The sequence below is a fragment of the Netta rufina genome (genome assembly GCF_964035555.1).
Source record: "Netta rufina genome assembly, chromosome: 21".
Lineage (NCBI taxonomy): Eukaryota > Metazoa > Chordata > Aves > Anseriformes > Anatidae > Netta > Netta rufina.
In genome coordinates this window covers 7,075,669-7,100,053 of record NC_140145.1, presented here as the reverse complement: position 1 = coordinate 7,100,053, position 24,385 = coordinate 7,075,669, and the positions used below count along the sequence as shown (strand labels likewise).

At 57.2% G+C, this 24,385-nt stretch overlaps 1 protein-coding gene across 2 annotated transcripts in view; it reads left to right on the top strand.

Moving 5' to 3' along the window:
* The window catches only part of SMG6 (SMG6 nonsense mediated mRNA decay factor), a 105,067-nt gene that overhangs the window by 4,978 nt on the left and 75,704 nt on the right, over positions 1-24,385 (top strand). For both annotated transcript variants that reach the window (XM_084299723.1, XM_084299722.1), the window contains exons 5-10: positions 663-769; positions 1,916-1,994; positions 3,161-3,271; positions 3,887-4,099; positions 18,616-18,677; positions 22,128-22,273. In XM_084299723.1, coding sequence (XP_084155849.1) covers positions 663-769; positions 1,916-1,994; positions 3,161-3,271; positions 3,887-4,099; positions 18,616-18,677; positions 22,128-22,273 — 718 coding nt within the window. The remainder of the gene's footprint in view (positions 1-662; positions 770-1,915; positions 1,995-3,160; positions 3,272-3,886; positions 4,100-18,615; positions 18,678-22,127; positions 22,274-24,385) is intronic.

The window sequence follows — 24,385 nt, the reverse complement described above, 5'->3', positions numbered from 1 at the left end:
TGCAGGGAATCTCAGCTGCTGGAGAACTTGTTGAACCAGCTCCAGGGCATTAACATTTCTTGGCATCCTTTGCAAAGAAGGAGCTCTTTTTTTTTTTTTCGTTTTCTTTTTTCTTTTTTAAAATCAGCTCTGAGACCGGGCCTAATAAAGGGAAGGAAGTGCCCAAAGGTGCCCTGGCTCGGCCTTAGCTCTTCAATATCTCTAATTCCTGTGTGTGGAACTCAGAATAAGGAACAAGGGGAGCGAACAGTTGCGCTGTCTCCCTGACACATGACAGCGATTGCCCTGAGCTGTGAGTGCAGGTGTGAGGGACAGCTGGAAGAGGATATTTTCGTCCAGCTCCATTCCCAGAGATGTGTTTGTGTTAGCCAGTTCGTCCTCCTCAAATTGGTCATGGGCTGAATGAGCCAAAGATTCCAAAACCCACCTCCTCTGGGCGAGAGCTGGGACATTGATGTAAGGGAGTAGCTGTCTGGGGATTGGGTTGCCCTTACAAATGCTGAACCAGTGCCCTGGAGCCTCCTCATTTTAATTCTCTGGCCCTTCTGTGAGCCCCTCAGGTTGTCAGTGACCTCCTCCTACAGTCCCTGCATGTTCACTGGGGTTTAAGATGAGCCAGGGGTGTGCAGCTCCCATATAATGTCCTGAATTCCTCCTTGCAGGTGAAGTACGCGCTGATCAGTGCCCAGAGGTGTATGATCTGTCAAGGGGACATCTGCCGGTACCGAGAACAAGCAAACGATACGGCCAACTACGGAAAGGCACGCAGGTATTGTGTTCCTCACCCCAGGGCTGAGGAGAGCTCTTCCTCTATCTGGTTACAAGGGATGCATCTCGTTTCGTGCTTTAACTTGCCTCCAGCCTCTCTTCACGGCTCCTCGTTGTGCTGCAGCCCTGTGAAGGTGCGAGGTGTAGCCTAGACTGCTTCGTACCCCAGTCAGCACCCCGCAGATCTGTCTTCCTCCAGCTGTCTGGCATGGAAGTCATTCTGTGCTGATCCTGCGACAGGCAGAGTTTGTGGTGCTGAGGTTGGCAGAGTGACTGCAGTGTTTTCTGCTAGCGTTTCAGCTAGGGGAGGTTCCCCTGTACGTGTCCATATGTTCCGACTGCATCAGGAGTTACTGGCGCTTGTTGCTTCCTGACACTCTTGCTTTGCCTGGCATACTGTCATTTTTTCAGAGTTTTGTATTTATTTATATTTTTTTTGCTGGAACAAAGACTGATGGCGTGCGAATGAGCCTGTCACGGGGCATGGAGCCCTGAAACTTGTAGTGGTTTGCAGAACAGGGCAGGGAAAGCTGCCTGGTTTGAACCTGGTTTGAACTCCATGGCATCATGGAGTATGCTGGTATCTGAGGGGCTGGGAGGAACGTTGTGTGTTTGTGATGTGTCTGAAGAGAGTGACAAATCTGTGTGGCATGATATAAACTGGACAACACGATTGAGGGAAGATAGGAGGGAGGAACGGGCTGCCACTGAACTGACCTCTCGTCTTTTGGGATGATTGAATATCTTGAAAATATTGGGAATGAGCTAAGCAACCAGAAAGGTTTGGTTCCAGCTGCCAAAAAGGCTAAAACGGGGATGGAGAGAGAAACGTTTCCTGCATAGCCCGCTCTCTGTGCCTGAGGCTGGACTGGGGACAGCGCTCGCTGGATCTGGCTAAATGCTTGTCTTCAGCCTGAGCCAAGAACATTTCTTTCTCCAGCTTTCTGCCTCGCCCTCTTGTCCTGTGCCCTGGTTCAGACTCTCCAGGCCGGGTACAGGCTTGCTGGCTGTGCATGCTCACGCAGGCAGAGGGCACTTGTGCAAAGGGCCTCTTCCCTGCAGGGCCTCCAGCGCTTCGGAGGGAATTCTGTGCCCTTAACAGCGAGGAAAGCAACCTAACTTTTTCTCTGGTCCTTCCCTTCCTCAGCTGGTACCTGAAGGCTCAGCAAATTGCTCCCAAGAACGGCCGCCCGTACAACCAGCTGGCGCTGCTGGCCATCTACACGGTGAGGTGCTGGGCATGCGAGGATGCAGCAAGCACAGGAAGAGCCTCTGGGAGGGTTAGGGGTTTCCATCTGGTGGAGGAAGACGTTTAAGGCAGTGCAGATGTGTTGTTTTTTTTTTTAAAGAAAGAAAGGCTGATGGCAGGGTGTGCTCTGTGGATCCCAGCTGTTGTGGCTTCAGGCAGCTTGGTTAGATCCGCAGTGCTGCTGCAGGCTGTCAGCATCCTGGGGACTGCTCTGCAGGCTGTGGAGTGCACACATTTTGAAAGGGGACTGCTTCTAAGGTTTTGCACGAGATTCTTGTGCTCAAGACCATGCTGTTGCGAGCGTTCTGCTTGCCACGTCTTCAGTGAGCCTGTGAGCAGCAGTCTGAGCAACATCAACACGACTTCCTGAGCTTTTGAGTTTTGCTGGCTACTCCAGCCATGCAGCAAGGCTCGTTGCAAGGAAGAATTGCAGCAGATAATGGGGGCATCAGAGCGGGGCATGGGGACGGGTAGGGGTCTGCCCATACAATGCTGAAAGGTGCTGGTTTAAAACACCAGTTCAAAACTGCAGGGCTTAGAAATGTGCTTCCCTCGTGGGAATGGCCTTTCTGGCTCTCAGCGTGGGGCTCAGAGCAGCAAAGTGTCCTGCCATGCTGTGACGGTCTGTAAGGCCAGCAGCACGTGGACAAAACCCTAAATAGCTGCGGGTTGGTGGCGTAAAGACTTGGAGGCTGCTTTCTCAGTGCTCCCTGTGCTGGCCTGGGGGAGGAAAGATGCTGAGAGGTTGCGTGAGTGTGCAGGGATTAGCCCAGGGGCAGGCTGAGGTGCGGAGGGCATCCTTCTACACCCTTGCCAGGAGCCTGGCACAGCCTTCAGTATTCCTGGGCCTCTGCTCCTGTAAAACCCACGTGGAGTCATTTCCATACTCATAGCAATGTTGCAGAGTTATTTCCTGACCTGTCAGGAATTCACTGTTTGTACCGTTGCCCTTTGCTGTGATGTCTGCTGAGAGTTTTTTTGTGTGAGCCTCTGGGTTAACGGCTTCTGTGGCAGCCGCAGGGCTGCAGGCTGAGAGGGAAAGGGGATTGAATGCGGAGGGAGAATTATCGGGGGGCTTGGCCTCAAACTTCCCAGGATGAGTGCTAGCTCTGAGCCCGGTTGTGCTTATTTTTTTTTTTGCAGAGGAGAAAGCTGGATGCTGTCTACTATTACATGCGCAGCCTGGCTGCCAGCAACCCCATCCTCACGGCCAAGGAGAGCCTCATGAGCCTGTTCGAAGAGACAAAACGCAAGGTGAGCGGGGGCTGAGCTGCGGGACGCGGCGGCTGCCTCAGCTGCCTCTCAGCTGGAGAGCTGAGGTCTGGAGAGAAGGGTGCTGGTGGCTTTGGGGCTCGGAGTCACCACCAGTTGACTTCTAAGGAATTCCATACTGGGATTCAAAAGAGAGAGAGAGAAAAAATGATGCTGCCTGTCTGCAGCCTGCTTTTGGGGTTGTGTAGTCAGCCGAATCTCTTATTTCTGGGTCACAGACTGTCAAAGAGCCCGGCTCAGCAAGGGCTGGAGGTTGCTGTGTTTTGCAGCACGGCCTCAGCGTGCAGCTGGATTATTGCCTCATCCCAGCGAGGCGGGCAGCAGAGGCTGCAGTCCCTTTGTGCCCCAAATCAAAAGTGCAGCGTGTCGGCTGCCAAGCGCTGCTAGGACTGGGCACGGCTTTTTTTGTCCCAGTGCAGTCAGATTCAAAAACCTCTCACCCGTGCTGTCCTGTAGTGTCAGAAACCAACTTCTGAGCCCGTCAGTGAGTTCTTGTCATTTCGAAGCTGGTGCAAAAGCCACTTTCAACACATAAATGAGATATATTTTCCCTGCCCCTTGATCCCTGGGTGAGCTGAGCCTGTCCTGTCCTCGCAGGCGGAGCAGATGGAGCAGAAGAAGCACCAGGTGCTGGAGCTGAGCCCCAGCCGCCGGGGGAAGGGCAAGAAGCCCACGTTGCGACAAGTCGGGGACGACGCCACGCGGCTGGAGATCTGGATCCATCCCTCCCACCCCCGCTCCTCCCAGGGCCACGAATCCGGCAGGGATTCTGAGCAGGACAACGGGCTTGGGAACCTCAGCCCCAGCGACGTGAGTACTGCAGGAGGCGGCTGTTGGCTTTGGTGTCATGTGTTTGGAATGCGGTGGAATGACACTGGATCTGTTTTGCTTTCCTGTTGCTAAATTTTCCAGTGTTCTGGCTTCCCCTATGGGAGCTGTGCCTGGGTCAGGCTGAGGAGCTGGTGACCTCGTGCCTCTCATGTTTAAGGCATGTTGTTACCATCCCTTTCTTGGCAGCACGTGCTGCTGGGGCTGATGTGGAATAGGAGAGGCACAAACAGAAGATGCAGCGAAATGCCTCTGCTCTGCAGGCTCCGACCTGGGTGAGGTTGCCGGTGGGAAATGAGGTCAGGTGCTGGAGGCCGGGGGTAGTGGTGACCCGGGGAGCTCCAGGGCTTGTTCTGGAAGCGAGTCGTGTGTCCCAGTACAAGCTCCCAGTCACCTGGCGCTGGGACAAACGCGAAAACCATGCTTTTAATTTCCAGTGTAGGTGTTAGGCTTGCAGGACTCGTTCTGCTGAGGAAAATCTCTTGTAAGGATTAAAAAAAATGGGCTACTGGTGTCCCTGACCAGGCGGTTCGAGCTCTGTACCTTGCAGAAGGGGCCCGGGTGAGCTCTGTTTGTCAGGCCCAGGAATGCAGGCAAAGGCAGCGCTGGTTTGGAGCTCATCCTCTAGGAATCCTTGCATTGCTTTGGCACATGTGGCCTGCAGGAGGGCTTGCCAGGGAGCTCGGGGCTGCCTGTCCTAAAATGGCTGTTCAGGATGGGAGCCGAGCTGGGAAGACCTTCTGTGCACGCTGTGGGGCCCAGCGCTTCTCCAGCGCGCTGGCGCTTTTCTAACTGGTTTGTGACTTCAGCTGGGTGGAACTGGGGTGAAGTCTCCGAACTGGGAGATAAGCTCTGGCACACTGCTGCTGCATTTTTTCGCTGTTACTGCCCTCGGTTGTTTTCCTTCTCCTCTGGCTTCTCTTCTGGAGACCTTTGCTTCCTCAGCATCATCGGCAGGAACGTGCCAGGCTTTGGTGTCTCCATAAATCACTGGTGGACGTGCTCTGACATACGATGCTGTGAGTGTTTCTGAGGCACTGGGAGTTTCTCCTTCGCACTACTCCCATGTGGGGTGGTGTAACTGCTGGCGAGCTGGGGGCAGTGATGTTTGTGGTGTCTGCAGCGCGGCGACGTTTGCTGGAGCTTGCCCTCGGTCTGCTCAGTGGGGGCTGCACTGCCTGAAGCTCAGGCCACTGGCAACACCTGTACAAACTCTGTCTGGTTAGTCTTGGTCTCTCCAGCTGTTTGAAATGTTAGTGGCTGCCCCCACTAACACTGAGAGGCTGCACAGCCAGAACCCCAAAGGCCAAAGGAGATCTGAGTGCACAGATTTGGGCCCTGCTGGTTGTGGCAGCCGAGATTTTTTGATTTGGGCTGCAGTGCGCTGCTCTGCTCCTCTTCTGCTGGCACAAATGCTCAGGGAGCTGTGCCACGACCGTGTCACCAAACCGATCCGGATGAAACACAACCAGGTGAAGCAGAAACGTGCGGTCTGTGTCGCTTCCATCCGAAGCTGGGGGTCGGACAAAAGCAGCAGCTCTTCGGGAGGAAGCTCTGCGCTTCTGGAATCCTTGAAGCTGTGGCCTCCTCCCCTCATCCTCACCTCGGCGGTGCTTTCGGGGGCTGGAGAGGAGCTGAGCAGTCTGCCTGCTGCCACGGTGTGGCACTGTTTGGCCTCGGAAAGGCCCTGCCTGGGCCAGAGGCAGGCGGCAGCCCTCATCCTGGCAGCACCTCTGCCCCACATCGCATCAGGCCCGTTCCCCACGCGGGCTGGGGCGGAAGGGAACAGCTCTGCTCCCAGGGGAAGTGTGCCAGTGCTTACGTGTCATTTCAGAGAAATGAGTCTTAAACCGTGTCACTGCCTCCTGGTGCCTTCCTTGCCAGCGTGAGCCCTGGGGAAGGCTGGGGCTGGTTTTTCGTTCATGCTGACAGTTGTGCTCTGCAGGTAGCTCCTCGGCTAGCAGCCTTTGTGGCAGCTGCTTGCTATTTCTGGCCCAGATAAAGTAATTTTTTGGCTCAAAATGGGAAAATTTTGAGCTTTCAGAAGCAGGGACAACAACACAAGCGTAGATCCGAACAGCTCTGGCCAATACAAGCAGGGTGGGAGCAGGCTCCTTCTGCCCTTCCCTTCAAACCCAGCCCGAGCTGAAGGAGCCTGGCAGTTTTGTAGGTAACCTGAAATGGTTTGGGGTGTTTTCCATCCTTGCTGGCTGCCTCCTTTGCTGTGCAGGCAGCTCAGTACCGGTGCTGCCTGGTGGCACTCTGGGCAGGGAGATGCTTGAACACTTCCCTCCCAGCACCTACTCATCCTGCTGCCCTGTCAGCGAGCAGAGTCTGCTCAGTACATGCCTTCAGGCTGTTTTTTTTCTTTTTCCTCCCCCTTCTGTGGCCCTATATAAATACCCAAACCCCATAACTTTGTTTCAGGGACAGAAGCTAGCCGAGTGGGCTCAGCAAAGCGTGACGGCGAGGCTGCAGAAGGGCAGCCCGTGCTGCAGCCACCGCGGTGGCACAGGCAGCGTGCGGCGCTGGCAGCTCGCCTGGGCGCTGTGTGTTTAGGGGGAGGCTTGGCACAGTTTTCTTCTTCGAGGAAGATGCAGAACTGGAAGCATGTGCCATCTGCCTGCACCAAGGACCGTGCAGCTTCGTTTGGCCCCTCTCTCATTAACTGGATTTGGTGCCGCTGGCACGGAGGGCACGGGGAGGGCTCAAAGCCAGCAGAAGAAGCGTTTGGGTCGAAGCCAGGCCTTTTTGTGCTTAGGCTTTTGTCCGTTAGGCCTGCAGCCTTTTGGAGTTTCGTTCTGTGAATCTTTCCTTCTGGCCGTTCTCTGTGGTCTCCTGTTTGTTGTTTGCTTCTAGGTGTGCAGCGACACGAGAATCCGGGCTGCCCCGGTGCCCTGCTTACCCCACAACGTGAGCTTACTGCCTGTAGGATTCCTACGAGAAAACCAAAAGGGAGACTGAACCAATGCGTGGCCGTATTCCCTTTTTTTAATAACAAAACCAAAAGCTGGATAGAGCAAAGCGAGCTGGAGAGCCGGGTCCTGTTTCTTCGCTGCCATTGGTTTCGTTTGCCTTGGGTCTGTCTTGATCTCAGGTCTGATAGTGCCGGCTGCAGCTTGCTGCGCAGACTGTGAATTGGTAGAGTAAACAGGGCAAACGTGCCGCCAGTCTCCTGAGAAAGTGTTAATATTACACTGCGTTTGAGATTTTAATCACCCCTGTCAGGAAATGCTGAGTTAAGGTTCCCACAGTTGCAATTGCCCGCTGCCTGCACGCTGCAGCAGATACTTCCTTATGTGATCACGCAGCGTGCATGCACCACAGATTGCTCCATAGCTGCAGCTAGGATTAGGGAAGAGAGGTTTTCCCTTGGCACTCCAGTAATTGAATAATAGTTCTCTCCAGATGTCTGAATGCTTCGGAATCATTAAAGAATTAAGCCCACTCGACTCTTAGCGAGAGGTCAGTCTCGTAGAGCCAGCGCGGGTTTGGCCACCCCAAAAGGAGGGCCACCCAAAAAGCCTCTAAGAAAGCTGAGAAAGAGTGGAGATGTGCTGCAGTTGAGAAGTTCAGAGCGGGTTTTCACCTCCAGCTCTTTGCTTTCCTCTCAGCAGCAGGGAACACGGACATCGGGGTTCCTGCAGGTGGGCGGCGAGTATCACCAGGAGCTCTAGCAAAAAAAGGGGAGAACAAAGTTCTCTCACCGGGCTGGGCGCGGTATCCTGCTTCTGCATTTCCTCCTGGTTGCGTGCCCTGCTGTTCCGTGGAAGCTCGCTGTACGCCTGGAGTCAGGCTGTGCTGGCAGCGGGTGCAAGTGCCAGGAGACAGCAGCGATGCGCTGGGGCTGTCAGCAGCGCCTGTCCCGGGGTGAGAAGCTCTAGAAGTTGAGACGAGCATTAAGCATGCAGGGAGGTGGGCCTCTGCTCCCCTCTGGCATGCTGAAGGTGCTGTCGTCTCACGGCAGGGGCGGTTGTGAGGTTTGTCCTGCTGCTTTTTGCCCCTCTAGGGCTGGATTCAGCCAGCCGGGAACTCGTCTGGCAGTGCCTGGTTGGGGTTGGCTTCACGATAGCTCTAACTGTGATTCCTTTTTATTTTTATTTCTGAGGTGAGGCGTGTGCAAGGATTCTCACCCATCTTTCTCTGCCCTTCTCTCCTCTCAGTTTTATTTCTGTCATTGCTCATCTCGTCCTAGCACCACGATGCTGCATCCGATCATGGTCCAAGGCAGGAGAAGGCATTTTGGGGAGCGTTTGTGCCTCCAGGAGCACTGGGGGGTCCTGGGGGCTCCCTGAGCCTCTGCCTTGATGGCGGGAGTGTGTCCTCGGTTGGGAAAAGGGTCAGTGTCCCGGTCAGCTCCTGCATGTTTCACATCCGTTTTTCCTTGGCTGTGTTTGTTGTTTCTGCTCTGTGTACTTGTTCCTCTTCGGCAGCAGCCGCTCGGCTGACTCTGGGCTGGCTCTTTCTCCCGGCTGGCTTCAGGCTCTGCAGTTTTTCCTCCGGGGTTCCACATCTGGAGCGGAGCGCTTCTAGGGCAGCAGCGGGATCAGCCCTCCTCTAAGGCTTTTTGGGGTTTTGGCAGCGGCTTTTGGCCGTTTTGCCCCATCAGCCTGGCCGCTGTCTGGGCCAGGCACACGAAGTGGTGGCAGGGACCTGGGTTTGGAGCTGGGGTTCCCTGCTGCCACTGCCTGCAGTCCCTAGGAGCTTCTGGCGTGCCCAGAGCCCACTGTGTTGTGATCTGAGCATCTGTGAGCCCGATACCCGCAGAAACACCCCAGTTTATTTATTTACCCTTCCCTGTCAGCTCGTTTCTCACCTCGCAGCTCTTCTTCGTGACACCCAAGTAGGAATCAGTGACGGGTGGCAGTGGAATTGGTGTTGTTCTGTACCAACAGCTGCTCTGCCACACGCACACGTGGCCAAGAGGCCTCTTGGGAAGCTCCCTGATCCGAGGCACCCATCCCCGGCTCTGCTGGTGGCAGCCTGAGTCCACCCCGCCGGGCGGCGCTTCTGGGGACAGTGAAGGATGCTGCCTGCTCCCTTCTCTTCCATCTAGGCTCTGAAGGATAATCCCTGCTGGCAGGAGTACAGGGCTCTGCTTGCGGCCTGTGGCGTCAGGTGGGCAGAGTGCTCACACAGGTCCATTTTAGGAGCCTGTGGTGGGGAAGACGAGCCCGAGCAGCCAGGGCTGTGCTCCTGCTTTAGCTGGGCAGCCCAAAATCCTGGCCGTGCGATGGAGCAGGCTCTGCACTCCCCACCCACTGCCTGCTCCCTGCCTTCCCCTCGCTGCTGCTCCCGCACAGGGCCACCCTTCCGGCTGCTGCTGCTGCCCTGGGAGCCCCCAGCCCCGCGCTAACTCTCGCCTGCTTTTATTTTACACCCAGCGTTGTGCTCCTGTGCAGACAGCAGAGGGGAGGAGGCCCCACGAGCCCAGCAGTGCCTGGAGATGCCCAGCGGCCGGGCTGGCCGCCGAAGCCACTGCTCACACCCATCCCACATCTGAGCCGTGCTGTAGGTGTGTCCCCAAAGGGAGGGGACACGAAGCGAGGGAGTGTCCCCTCGGCCTCTCTCGGCGCAGGAGAACAACACCAGGTCTTGCAGAGGGCCTTGGGGCAGGCTTCCATCAGCACCTTGTGCCTCCCCCGTGGCACAGAAAGGAGAGGGAGGCTCTCTGGGGCCAGAACACCAGGTGCTGGCGGCCAGCTGAAGGCTGCCCCACCTCATTCCTCCCCTTTGCCCACCACCCACGTGCAGAAGCAGCGTGAGCTGTCGAGTCCTTAATTCTCGTGCCCAGAGCGCTGCTTGAGAGGGAGCAACGTGGAGTTCCCTCTGCCCTGCCCAGGCAGCCTCCTGCCCTCACCCCCGCAAGCTCGCAGGAAGCAGTTTGGTTTGGTTACTCATTCGTGGAGGTCAGGCCCGGGTCTGGGTATTTTTTTCCCTTTGTGTTTAGGAAACGGTTTACAAACTGCTTTGAGCACGGGGGAGCTGGTAGCGTGCGAAAGAGGCTTCTCAGCCCCTTCGCTGCTGGACTCGCGTTAATTCTCTGCCCTGCCTCCCCTTCTGTAATCTCTGTCTCGGTTGGCAGCGTGAGTATTTCTGAGTGCTTTCCCCAGGCTGCAAACCCTCCGCCTCCTAATCTGACCTCGGTCACCAAACCACCCCGGGGCTTTATTTTTACTCCAGCCGTTTGGTTTCGCGCGGTGAGCTTGGTTTCTTTCCCCCAGCAGCGAGAAGCCTTCTCTGCGGAGGAAGTAAAAGAGTGCCAGGCTGCAGTTGAAGCTGGTTAAACACCAAAACCACACTCCTAGCCTCTCTGGGCTTGAGACGTGACATTCAGCCATGCAGCTCGCGCTGCCTTTTTTGCCTGCTGCCAGTTGTGCACCCTCCCTGCTCGCCCTGAACTTCTAAAAACTCTAAAAACTGCTCTTTTTTCCACTTCAAAACAGTGCTAAAGACCCTCAGCTGCAGGTCAGGCTCTACAAATCTGCCCAGAAGAGCTGTAGCACGCTGCTGGGGCTCGTGATGCCCCTTGGATGCTCAGCACCGCTCTGCTGAAGCCTCCCCGAGCTCGGCACAGCTCAGGGAGCCTGCTGTGTGCACGCGTGTCGTGTCGAACCCACACGTTGCTCTCCAGCCCAGCTTGACCTTTTTGTCACTACCCAGAAAGTGAAGCCTTAAGCCGTCGGTAAGAGTTTCCAGCAGTCGGTGTTGCCTTTTTCAGTTTTTTTTTAAATTTTTCTGAATTTTTATTTTTAGACCGTGCTGGCGGTTGTGTTTAACTGCGAAGGACGAGGCAGGGCCTGACGTTGCTCAAAGGGGAGAGACACCGACACCGCTCCCCTTGCGGTAACGAGCATCTGATGTGTGCTGAGGGATCAGAGGTGGGAGAGCTACGAGGACATCGAGGCCTCGTGCCTGTGCAGGGGCTCTGCTACATCCCAGAGAGGCTGCGGACGAGGAGGGGGGCAAAGCTCCGACTTCCAACAAGCTTCTCGTGCTCCAAACCCGAGTACAATCATCCAGAAACCGCCTTCCCCTGTCACTCACTCTTTTCCTCATTTCCTCTCCTGCTGGTGCTGATCAGCCTGGGATTTGTGTGTAACCAAACCCCTCCTGCTGCTGCACAGGAGGCCTCGCTCGTGGCAGCGGGTTTGATGGGCCAGGCGCTGCGGAGCGCTGTCGGGAGGGGAAGGTTTGGAGCTTCAGATGAGAAGACGGCAGGAATTGGCAGTGCTGGTAAAGGAAGTAAAACGTCTAATAGCAGGATTGGGAAATTTCCCAGAGCAGGGTGAAGCCTGTCAGGCGGTGATTGCTGCTCTTGAGCTTTTTTTTTTTGCTGTTGTTCTTGTTGGTCTAACCTTGATCTCTGTCTGCAGTTGGCCCGCTCCGACTTTTTCTGCCGTCTGTTGAACGCTTTTTGGGATGGCACCTCGCGTTCCGCAGCCAAAAACCCTTTACTTCTGCCACGGGGAATATTTATTTCTTTCCACTGTTGAATGAGCCACTTCCAGCCAGGCCTCGTATCCACTCTGGAGGTGGGTATTAGGAAAGAAACTTCCTTCCGGAGGATCAGGGAGTGGGACCTGCTGGAATCTGTGTCATTTCCTCTGTCCTTGGCTCTGCTCTTCCTCCCCGGCAGCCCTCAGCGCTGCGTGGCGCACACAGGAGAGGTGAAGATGCCTTCGTGCCCCGGGTAAAACCACCCAGGTAGGAGCGAAGGCTCCAGAAGAGCTCCCCAGGCAGCGTCCTGCCCACGCGTGGGCAGCCAGCAGCAGCCCTTGCTGCCCTCTGCCCCCCCGAGGGATGCAGGAGCGCGAGGAGCAGCCCGTGGCCGTGCTCTCAGCCTCCTGGAAGGCTCAGCCTCCGCTCAGCCTGCTGGCCAAACGTCTCCTCTGCCGGCCTAATCCCTTCCTCAGCCTTTTTGGGTTAGATCTCTCCCGTCCTCACCTTCCTGAGTTTCTCCTGTGATCTCCCTCCTTCGTGCTTGACCCCACAGATGATCGGCTCTGGAGTAGCGCGGGAGGCTGACGACACCCCGAGCTCCGTTGGGGGAAGGTCTCGCGTGAGCAGAGCTCGTTGCACGTTCCTCGCTGTCACGTTTCCATCGCAGATGCTGGTTTCTCCTGGCAGACAGCGTGCGTTTGAGCCTGAGCTGCTTTCTGCCGGGGGGGTTTCAGCACGCAGCCTCCCCCCCTTACCTGCTGGACAAAGCAGGGCCCTGCCCGGGTCGTCTCTCAGTGCTTAACCAGCTGCAGCCTTCAAGAGCCGAGCTTGTCTCCTAAATGACCTGCAGCACCAGAGCCAATTTGTGAAACATTTAGTGTTGAAAGTGAACTTGATATCTCAGCTGAGGACCCTCTTTGGCGTGTTCGCATAGATTCATGGAGTTTATGGCCAGCAGGGACCATTAGATCATCTAGTCTGATCTCCTGTATATCACAGGTCCTTAAATTTCAGCCTGCTACTCCTGCGTGAAGCCAAAGAACTCGTGTTTGGCTAAAGCAAAACTTCCAGAAAGACATCCAGCCTTGAGAATCCACCCTCTTCCTGGGGAGTTTGTTCCAGTGGTAATTGCGCTGGTTCTGAAACATTTCTACCTTGTTTCCAGAGTGAATGTTTCTCGTTTGTTCGTCTGCTTTGCCTTTCTGCTGCTGTAAAGAGCCCTTCGGTGCTGCCGAGGTCCTTTGCGCATGCAACCAAATCACCTCCTGGGTTTTCTGATACGCTAAGCGGATCGAGCTGTTTAGGTTTTTCACTGCCAGGCGTTATTTCTAGCCGTTGAAATCACTTTTACAACCGGCTTTTGGACCTTTTCCAGCTTTTCAGCACCTTTTTTTAAAATCAGGGCACTAGAACCGGGTGCAGTATTTCGGCGTCGGTCTCTCAGCGCCGTGTGTAGATGGCAACGTGCCCCCCGGTGCCTCTCTGCTCATCTGAGGGACACCCTGTCCCTCCTGCCATCGTACCAGGAGGTCCCTCGAGCAGTCCCTTGAGCCTTTTTTGGAGAAGCTGCCTCGGGCTCGGGCTCCTGGAGGCATATTTTCCGTGACCCCAGATGCGTAACGTGGCATTTGGTGTTGGAAAGGCTCAGATTGTGAAAGGATTGTAATAACCGTGCGTGAATGCGCCGCGGCCATCCTTGCTTATCGTTCCTTTTGTGTCTCAGGCAGTCGGGTGGCCAAATTTACTTTCAGTTTGTCGATAAAAACACTGCCAGCGAGGCTCCACCAAGCTCTTCCCACCCGGTACAGTGGGGGTTCCCTGAAGACCACTGCTTTTTAAGATGTTAACTCAATCAGGTTTTATTTAATTTTGCTACGTGGTGTTTAGTCTAATATTTTTTCAGGAATGCTGCATATTACTAATTTAAATGCTTTACAAGCAGCTTAGGTTACGAGTGTGGCTGAAGAGGAAATCACATGCGTGTAAATATTCCATTTGACCTGTTTTCCTTAAGCTGAAAGTCCCGCTAATAGCTTCATTACTAAATCACGTTAGACGTCCGCATGGGCCGGGTATTTATTTCAGAGCCGGTGAAGTCACCCCTGCTTGATTTTACATTACTGAAGTGCGCGCTTGTCCTGCTCGTGTTTCTCATCTCACCTGCTTTTGATGAAGGGCTTCCTACATGTGCCTCTCTTTGTCTTGCCGGGAGGCTGACTTGTGACTTTTACAGCCATGAGATGCGTCCTGGAGCTGCTGCAGTCCCAAAGATGAGAAAGCTGCAGGAGCGCATCGAGTTTTCTTTACCTGTAAATGAATTTCTTAAGCCTCAAGGCCACGAGGCATCAGGATTCCCTCTTTTTTCCACATCATAGTAAACTGGATGCTACGTTTGTGCAGTGTCTTGCCTTAAGTATTGGGATTCTCCCAGGAATTGCTTCTGTAGCTACAAAAATGGCTCTAGTTCAGGGCAGGGCATTGCAACTGCTGAACAGAAAGCTGCACTGGAACACGTGGCAAGGAGCAGCACCGGCGGCTCTGTATCCAGCTCTGTATCCATTCGTGGCTGCAGGTAGTGCACAAAGAGGAATTATTATGCTAATTAGCCCAGCTGGAATTTGCTCACAGCTCTGTAGCTACCTCGTAAATCCTGCAAAAGATGCCAGCCATCCCTGCTAGCCCCTGGCCGTGACAGCCGTGTGCACAACGCGCTCTCCACCAGCGCGCTGCTGTAACTGCACCTGCAGCAGTGAAACCCTCCTGGTGCCTTGCCAGTGAAGCCCTCTGAGAAGGTCTGAGAAGCTCCTCTCCGTGCTGGCTGCTGATTTAGTGAGGTAGTGCCACGGAAAACTCCACCAGAACCGTGCCATGCAGGGTCAGGCTCCTTGTAGGGCCACCTCTAGGGGAGGTAACGGCCCCGCTGCTGCCCTTGGGCTGGGTCGGCGCGTGGCAACGAAGGAGAGGGGAATAATCCTCATGTGTAACGTGGTGCATCCAGCCCCTGAGCTGGGACAGACAATGTGGCATGGTTTGGGTGCCTGGATGTTATTTCACACAATTCCCAGCAAGGAAGCTGTGCCTGGAAAAGCCTGGCTGCCCGAGAAACCCCGAAAATATTTGGGACGAGTGTGGTACGTGTTTTGGAGCTGAACTGCGTGGCTCTGTGGTCTGTATCCCAACCCCTTGTCACTGAGGATACCCCGAGACTCGGGAGGACGCCCCGCTGTGCTCCAGTCCCTTCCACTCCAGCGGAGACAGCGCGTTTGTTACAGGCACTTCTGCATCTGGTCTCTTGATTAATGGACTTGTCTTTTGCAGCCTATTTTGACTCTGACACCGCTTTCTGCTCCGCAGATGCTTTGCTGATGTTGAAGAAAGTTTGCCTCGCTTGATAAAGACCAGATCCTGAAATTTACTTCCAAACCTGAAGTAACAATTTTTAACTTGAAACGGTTTTTTTCCCCAGGAGTCGCGGCTCCAGAATCCTTCCCTTATTTGGTGCCTCCTTCGCAGCTGGGACCCATGCTCAGGTGCCAAAGCTCGGCGCGCTCCCCGCGGGGAGCCAAGGGCGGCCGCGCCGGGTCCAGGCACGGGAGCTCGGCTCCGCGGCACTCCTTTTCCTGCGCACCCCGCTGGCATTTCCTGCGTTCCTGCGCTAGGGTGGGAGACGCGTTTTCAACCCTTTTTCGCTCCGAGTCCCTCGAGGTCGGCTCTCGCTTTTCTTCCCCCCTGGCTCCGGCCACGACAAACCTCTCCTCGAGCTGCCCGGCCGCCTCTGGGCTGCGTGCTGTCAGGACGTACTCCCCGTGGCCTCCCCGGGATTCGAGCTGCCTGTTGCTATCTGCGCCGCAAAGGGTTTGTTACTCGCTGTTGATTTCATCCATGGCAACAAATCCACTTTGGTTGGCGCTGCGCTGTGTGAATGCTCCCCGAGCAGCAGCGGGTTGCTTCCTCTGGTGAGGTTGCCTCTTCCCAGGTGGATTTAGTCTGTCTGCACATGCTGACTCATGACAGCCGAAACAGCTGTTTTCAGCTTCAGGCACTACTGTGTGCAGGGACCCCTTCTTCTTCTTGACAGCTGGTTTGTTTTTATAACTAATGCCTTCACTATATGCTCATAACTTCCATATCGGTGGTGCCCGCTCTTCAGCTGGAAGGGACAAAGCCCGTTGTCTGCCATCGTTTTCATGTTGTGTGAGCTTTGCCTGGGCTGGTGGGCTCTTCCCAAGAGACCAAAGGGGACCAGCCAGCTTTGTTTCCCCAGCCCAAGGAACGAAGCTGCCCACGGGGAGCTCTGGATTCCCCCGGCATCCCCACGGGGACCATTTTTAGGAAGCCGTGGGCTGTGCCTGGTGCTGCACGCTGGCTCAGATGAAGCCAGGAGGTTGGTGCAGCTCTCCCCTTCCAGTACCGGGGTCGGGAACGTGGCGGCGGGGCTTTGGGGAAGCGTTTCTCTCCACCAAATGCAGAACGGGGGGCGCTGGGACTTCCTCCTCCCTGCCCCACGCCGCCGGGTGGAAGTCGCCGTTTCCCTCTCGCCGTGAGAAGCGGCGCTTGGCTCCCCGAGGCCGAGGGGCAGGTGAGTCACTCCGGGACGAGTCATTCAGAGAAAAAGCCCAGTCAAAGCAGCCCGTGGCCCTCGCGTGAACTCGGAGATGAAAGGTCCAAAGTTAAGCGATGAGCTCATCAAAACCTTGAGGCTGTGAGAGAAAAAAAAAAAGGGATGAAAGAAGCACGAAAGGTGCCTCCTCGCCATGCCACGGTGCCGGGGCGCACGGGGCTCGGCCTGGGCTTGCTGGGTTCGTGCTGAAGTTGGCAGGAGGCACGAAACCTGCTGCTTTCCCAGAGGCAGGTATCCTGCTTCCTCTTAAAAAAGAAAAATAAGTGATGTGTGCACGGGTGTCCGTCCCAGCACCAGGTCCTGTGCTGCGTGACCGCCTAGTCCTTGGCACTGCGGGTGAAAAGGCCGAGCTTGGAGCTCCTTCTGAGAAGCTTTGGGTGCAGCCGGGTCCTGCCCAGCCCTCTTGGAGCCGGGTGTCTCTGCGGGAAGGCTGGGTGCCTGTCCCTCTGTGGGCGTCACTTTCCAGTGGAGGTGGGGAGTTTTGGTACTCCCCCGCTGCCAGGAAAGGATTGCAGGGTGAGTGCTCCCGAGGCCGTGGGCTGAACGTGGGCCTTGGAGGTGAACTGCTGCCCTTGTTTCTCATTTCCCCTACGTGCCACCTGCCCAGCAGCCTTACCATGGGCTTTCCAGGGTCAGGCTGGGGCCCTGCATGTGTTGATGGAGGCAGCGTCTCTTTTCCACATCCCCTCACCAAGGAGCATGGAGCTGACAGCTCCTGCAGCCTGCAAGAGAGAAGGGGGAGAGCGCTGCTCAGGGCTGGGAGCTGCCTGCAGCTCTCGGGGTGCCTGGTAGCAGCTGGAGCCACGGAGCCGGTCACAAACCAACTTTCCACCTCCACAAGGCGTTGCCCGAAGGAAAACGTTAAGGGTTTCGAGCTCCGAGCTGCCTCGGTGTCTTAAAGAGGGTGGTGGAGGAGCTCGGCTGGCAAAGCGAGCGAGGGCTTTGCGGTGCTGTCCCAGTATTCCCCGGCCTCTTCGGGTTTTCATCTGCAGAGTTAATAAAATGGTGGCAAATAAAGTCAGGTTCCAGCGGAAAGGGCTCTCGAGGGCAGCCGTAAAATAGCGAGCAAGCACGAAGCCCTGGCTGCGGGGGCCAGTTTAATTGGTCTGGCTTGTTTTATGAGACAGGTTTTATGTTGAAACTCGCACATGGCCCAGGAGCGGCTCTGCAGCAGGGCATCCTTCTCCTGCACGGGTCCTCGGGGAGCTCAGCCCGGGTTCATTACCCCGAGGCAGTCGCACCCCGTGGAGCTCCTCGTGGAGGCACCGGCGGGAGCTGCACACAAGGCAGGAGGAGCTCCGAGGCTGAGGCAGCCTGTGATGCCTTCTGGAGCCTCGGCAGCATCCTGGCACCAGGCTGGCACTGCCAAAGCCCTTCCTGCTGCTGTCCTGCTCCTCCCCGTGCTCCCAGGTCCCCTCCTAAGTGGAAGCAGAGGGGCTCCTGGTGTCAGATCCTCGCACAAAGGGGAGTGGAGCTGTGGTGTTGGGACCCGGGGCTCGGAGCCTGGCTTTTGTCACCACAGCAGTGCAGGGGGGGTGCTAGCTGGAAGCTTCTCGTGGTGGAGAAGGTAAGAGAGAGGCCAGGCCATCCCCAGGGATACGCAGCCACCTCCAGGGCCGGGCAAAGTGACTTTTTACCACCCCCAGCCTTCTTCAGAGCTGTTCAGATAAGGATGGGGAAAAGCCCAGAGAGCTGCTGAGCTAGCAGAGGTGGCTTCGAGTGGTGGCAAATGTTTGTTTCGGTTAGATTTTGGTGTTACTGGACCAAAGCGGGGCAGGAAGCTGGTATTACCCCACGTGCTTTGGAGTTTGCCCTGCATCCACTCAGCTCCACGTTGCCCTAGCAGCTCACAGGAGAAATAACGAGCCCATGGGGTTAAATGCAGGGGCACGGCAGCACCCCAAAATCCCTCACTACTGCAGGCTGCCCCGGCACGGCACAGAGAAGCGCTCCCAGCTTTGCTGCTGAGTTTCATGAACATTTCCCTCTCCACCTCGACCAGGGGCTGCCCTCAGCTCTGTGCCAACCTGAGCACCCCCAGAGCCGCTTCTCAATTTCTGTTTCTTCTCCCCACCGGGTGGGGTTGCCGTGCTCTGGGCCACTTTTTGCAGAAGCCACCGGGTCCCGGTGTGTGCTCGGGGCTGCGCTGAGCCCAGCCCGGCTGCTGCGAGCCCCCAGGTCCCGGCAGAGGGTGCTGTGTCTCCACCGCCCTCTCCCCGCTCAGCATCCAGCTGTTTGGCACTTGCCCTCGCCTGCATGCATGATGTTTGTAAGAGTTTGGGCATGTCCATTTGGTTCCCATCTCCAGTGCCACCCCCAGTATCCAGGCCAGGTTCTTCTGTCACTGGGGACATTCTTAATTCACAGGAAATCGGAGAGAGTTTAATTGTTTTCTCCTCTCTCTCTCTCTCTCTTTTTTTTTTTTCCCATGCAGCTGAACAAAAGGTTCATCCTCAGTTTTCTCCATGCCCATGGGAAGCTGTTTACCAGGATTGGGTAAGTGTGCAGGATGTTTATTTTATTTTCCTACATTACAAGTCTTTTTGGAATTTAATATTGTTAGCAACTAAGCTGTGTTTGGAGCTGAGGGCACAGGGTGTGAATTCTTGCAGGCCTAGCCTCCTGGTTCCTATTCTCCTTACCCGCCCTCCGGTCCACGCTGGTTACTGGGGGGGTTTTTTCTTCCCCCACCTCAAGGCCTGATCCTGCTCGTGCACCAGGACCCTCTGGCAGAGGCTGAGCTCAGCCAGCTGAGCCTCACACGGGTGGGACCAGAGGCTGTTTTCTCCCTCTCCTGGCCCCAAACCGTGCTCCCTCCCCATTAATCTCGGGAGTTTCCCCCTCATTTTCCACTGCCCCCACCCTCAGCCAGCGGGCAGGGGGCTCCGGGGGCTCCCTGGGGGCAGGAGGGTCCCCAGCACGTCGAGACCAGCTTCGCCCTTCGTCTCCTCGCTGCCATTTCGGGGGAAGCCTCGCAGCTGGGAGCTGTGGGAACGGCTTTACACGAAGTGCCCCTTGGCCACGTCTGTCATAAGCTGGGTTCAAATAACGGAGAGCTCTCCTGGAAGCAAAGCAAGCCTGATCCATTCCTGGGCTGCGGGCCCAGCCATGGGGACAGCCTTCTGACCCGGACAGCAGAGCTCAGCCTCGTGGCCCACAGGCTTCCCCGGAGCTGTCCCTGCTCCTCAGGAGGACTTTCCCTCACCGTCAGGTGGCAGGGACCTGTCCTGGCCCCTTCCCTCCTAGCCGAGGGGAAGCCGAGGCTGCAGGACGCCAGCACCAACCCCAGCCACCAGCACCAACCCCGAGGTGCAGCCTAAAGCCACGGCACTTGTTCCACGTGATGGGACAGGTAGTTGGAAGGGCACATGCTTGAATTTACACCCTCCATAAATCCACGAAGCAGGAGCAGCTCCCGACAGCCCTCTGGAGAGCCAAGTGTCCGAGGGAGAGGGGGAGAGCGACGCGCTGCGTGCTGCTGCTCTGCCTCCCTCCCTCAATCACAGTTCCCTGCTCGGGGGCAGCAGGCTGGCCTGCAGCGAGGATGCAGCGCTCGATGCCCTCCTCCTGCCCACAGGAAATCAGGAGGAAAGAAAGCTGCCCGTGAATTTTTGGGAGCTGCAACGTGTCTGTGCTGCGGGGCAGAGCGTCCGGGGAGCTGCTGGTGCTCGGCTCCGCCGGGCCACGCTCGCGGCCGAGCTCTGGGCTGAACGCGTGCCAGCAGGGGGATTAATGGGGATGTTGCAGTGATTGCTTGCACATTTGGCTCCCGAGACTTTGGTGAAATTAAGATGCAGCTTTTGAGGCGGTTGCTTCCCAGGACGGTCATTTAGAAAACCCGAGGATGTTTAATGGCAGAATATCCCCTCAAGTACTTAGAAGGGAACTAGAAAGTAATACCCTGACACAGGAAGAGAAATTGTCCAGCCCTGCTAAACAGCTTCCGTGCTCGATATAGGTAAAAGGTGAGGACTAGCCGAGTCCTCTCTGGGCAGGATCTCTAGTCGGTTATCCGTAAAAAGCAGGGAAGAGCTGCTGATGTAGGGATGGGGCTGCTGTGCTCCTAAAACCACAGGTAAGCAGTTTATTAAAAGCTTCCGCTCTCTTCTTGACCTGCTGGTTCGGAGCTCAGCGGGGTTACCGCGTGCCGTTCCAGATGTGCGGCGGTATCGGAGCACAGCTGGCGGGGCTGAGGACTCGCTCCTTCTTGTTATTCCGTGGCAAAAACCTTCAGCTCCTCGCTGACAGCCCGTCCTGCAAAGGGCTCCTCCAGCCCCAGCCTCCCGTCCGCCCTAGGAGGACGCTGCTGGCCGTGCCGGCTGGGGGCTGAGATTCTGCAAAATTAGGAAGTCTCCAGAAGCCATCGGTTTGCTCTGACGCCCTGGCTGAGCCCCAAGGCCAGGGAAGTTGCCTCTTCGAGGGGGAGCGGCGCTTCTGTGCTCCGTCCTGCGAGGCTGCAGAGCCCAAGGAGCCCGTTTGTTCCAGCGGGGACGGCACCGGGGGCCTTGAACCACCCCAGCCAAGGTGCCAAGAGAGGGGGTACCCCTGCTGCCAGGGAGAGCCGGCTGTTGAAAGGCAGCCTGTGACAGCTGGTTTGTCAGAAAGCCATTTCTGTCTTTAAAAATAGAGCCTCTTACTGTCCTGAAAGTCTGTTGGGGAAGCCCAGCAGAATTGCCCATGTGGCTTACCAGAAGCGGCTCGCTGATCCAGCCTGTAGCGTGCTGATATCACCAGATCTGCATCTCTCGGGGGAAAGACAGAGGAAATTGCTATGGAGGCCCCTGAGGTTGCCTGTCCTGGCTCCAGGCGCCTTACCCCACGCAGGTTTGGGCTCCCTCCCTGCCTTTGTGGCCACCCAAATTCAGTGTCACCGATCCTGGAGCTGGCACTTGCTGCCGGAGCAGCCTTCGTTCCTGGCGGGGCTGGGGCAAGCTCACAGGACAGAAAAACCTTTTTTTTTATTATTTATTTTTCCCCACTGATTTACAAAGCTTTTGGCAGCTTCTTGATGCCTTTGTGGGCTACCAGGTGAGGTCCCCGGGGAGGGCCGTTTGTGGGCAGCCACGTGGCCGTGATTTTCTGCGACCCGCCCGTGCTCGTCTGTGCGCTTGGTTCCAGTTTTGACTCCGCTTCAGCTGGGCATCCAGCAGCTCCGCTACGTAACCTCAGCCCATTCCCTCGGCGACGCCAGAGGAGGAGCAGGATAAACGTGTCACGTTTCCACGGGTGTTTGTGAGCTGTGCTGAAAGCTCGCCCCATCCCCGGCCGCGGCACTGCCGTGGCCCGACGAGCGCTCGCCAGCGCTGCGGGGCCCAGCTGCCGGATGGGGCCGGGTGTTCAGCTGCAAATTGCTGCCCCCCCCGGGCAAAGCAGGGGCTCCAAAGCGGTGAGGATTAAGGAGTGGGAGCGTGGAGCTTGTGGCTCTCGTGGGGTCCCGTCCTGAGCGGGCAGCACTGGCGCAGGAGCTCGGGGACAGGCACTGGAGGGAGCGTGCTCTGGCCGGGGTTCAAGGCACTGGAGCTGCCACATCCGCAATGTGGCACCAGCGTGTGCAGCTCTCTGCAGCCTAGGTTTCTGTCCCGTGGGCCTCTCCTGGTCCAAGCGAGCCTCTTGGCACCCCTCCCGGCTTGGTAGAAGTCAGGAGAAAAAAATGGTTGGTCAGAAATGACTCAGAAAGGCCGCGTGTTCCTGCCAAAGGAATGCTGCCTGTCGGTTACAGAGCAATCCCTCGCTGCCCTCTCCGAGGAAGGCTTCGGCTGTCTCCCTCGCACCGCCTGCCCCTTCGCTGCGAGGCGAGGATTCCCCGCGGCTCTGGGATGGGAGGCAGCCCCCCGAGAGCTCGGGGTTGATCCCCGTTCCTTGGGGAAAGCGGCACGGAGGGAGCTGTGCCACCCGCCCCGGGGGCATAGCCTGCGCTCTCCAGCCTCTCTCTCTCTCTTCTCGCAGGATGGAGACGTTCCCTGCGGTGGCCGAAGAGGTCCTGAGGGAGTTCCAGGTCCTGCTGCAGCACAGCCCCCCTCCCATCGGCAGCACCCGCATGCTCCAGCTCGTGGCCATCAACATGTTTGCGGTGTACAACTCCCAGCCCAAAGGTACCGCGTGCTGCTCGGAGGGAGCCGGGGCTGGGGAGCGGCCGCTCTGCGTAGGGTCGAGCTGCTCCCAGAGGAGGGTTGTGGGGGGAATTCTGCATCTTTTGGGGAGCCGGAGTGGATGCCTGAGGGTGTCAGCGTGTGCAGGGACAGCAGAAGAGCCCTGGCCTGTACAGAAAGGCCTCGAGGTGCGTAACACGGTGCAGTGAGGAGGTGTTGCATCTCCCTGGAGCCTGAGTCAGCAGGCACAGACAGAGGGCTTGGTTTTTTGGCTCTGCCTTCCCCGCAGCGAGCCTGGGCCCTGCTCAGTGCCCACGCTGGCACCCAGAGGGCTGGAAGGATCTGGGAGGTTTGCCTCTGGCTGCATCCATGCATCCTCCAGCTGCTGGGCTGGAGGCTGCGCCCCACGGTAAGGATGGATGAAGCACATCCAGCGTCACCCACGCACCCAGGGGGCTCTGTGTGGTCCCTGCTGTTGTTGGGTTTGTGCTGCGATGGCACCAAAGCAGAATCCCTTCCTCTGGGCTTGGAACTGTGCCTCCAGGGGCCGCGTTCGTCCCTGCACAGCAGCAGGTGCCTGGCTCAGCCCGCGCCACGCGTTTGGGAGCAGGGCCACGCTCCCCAGCTGGGAGGAGGCAGCGTTGGGCACGCTTAGGAGCTGGATCTTAAAGATGGAAGCCTCCAGCTGATGGCCTTCAGGCAAAGCCAGCTCGTGGGCGAGCCGGCGGAGCCCCACGGAGCTGCTGCTGGAAGGTTTCACCCTCGTGAGCCACTTGGCCACTCGTCAGACCGCTGCCTGGGGGCTGAGGTCAGCGCGTGGAGCGAGCTGGCAGCAGCAGGAGGGCTTGGGACGTGCAGATCCCCGTGCTGGGTGCCCGGCCTGCCTCGCTGGCACCTTCCTCAGGCGGGGGAAGCCCTGGGTGAGCCAGCAGCCTTCTTACGAGGACTTGCCCTCCTTCCTGCCGGGTGCCAACCGGCGACGGCGTGTTTATGTTTGAGCTGCAAAGTGCTTTACGATTATGAGCAATGCCTCCGTGCAGCCCCCCGGTAGGTATATTAATAGCTGTGTCTGTGCTGCAGACAGGAGCGGGTGGTAAAGAGAGGAAGAAATCTGTCTGGGCTTCTCAGCAAGCCCCCGTGGCAGAGCTGGAAGCGATCCCAGCTCTCAGACCACTGGGCTCGGCTCTTCCATCCGCAGCCGAGCTGTGGATGTGAGTGAGTGAGTGACAGAAAGGGAGCACTTTTTATCTCATGTGAAAAATAAGTATTCTCGGAGTTTCCTGCCTCCCGGGTGAGCAGTTGCCAGCTGCTCCCAGCTTGCTGATCTCGAGAGACAAAGCAAAACTCGTTCCCGCTGGGGACCTGCGGACCTCTCGCGCCGAGCAGGTGGTGGTGGTGATGAAATGCCTGCAGGTCCGATGGCACGGCGGCTGCCATCCGAGGCTTCGTGCCCTTAAAGGGTTTCCCCGAGGGCTCCTTGCTCCGGTGACCCTAAACCATCGCTGAGAATATTGTTGGCAAAGCAAATTCTGTTGTCAGCGCAAATGCTCCGGTGGTCTCCGAGCGCTCGTGCGCTGAGTGCTGGCAGAGCCCAGCTTGGGCTCGGTGCCGACGCCGTGATACTGAGAAGTGCTGGGAGCTGGGTGCGGAAGAGAGGGGAAAAAAAAAAAAAAAAAAAAAAAGAAAGCGAAGAGCCTGGAGTTGAAAAAACGAGCAGGGAAGCTTGCTGAATTATTACCGAGTGCCCAGCACGGAGGGAGGGAGAAGGGTGTTGGCTCCTGCCCCGCTGTGTGGGTTGCTGCGGGCCGGGGAGCGAGCGGAGCGGGCAGCAGGGCACGGCTGTCGGGAAGGTGCGGGTTGGGGCTCCCGTTTCCCAGCACATGAGTCAGCTCGCCGGGCAGCAGCAGGAACGGGTGCGAGGGGGCCGAGCCCAGCGTGTGGGCGGCGAGGAGGGCACGGGGCAGCTCCCCCCTGCCCTTCCAGGGAGCCTGGGTGGGGAGGCGCTCGCGGCGCTCGCTGCAGTCGGGGCTTGGCCTCTCCGGAGCTGGATGGAGCTCTGCAGTTGGACCCGCAGCTCCCCTCCTACCGAAATCCTCCCGCGAATCTGGGATGGGA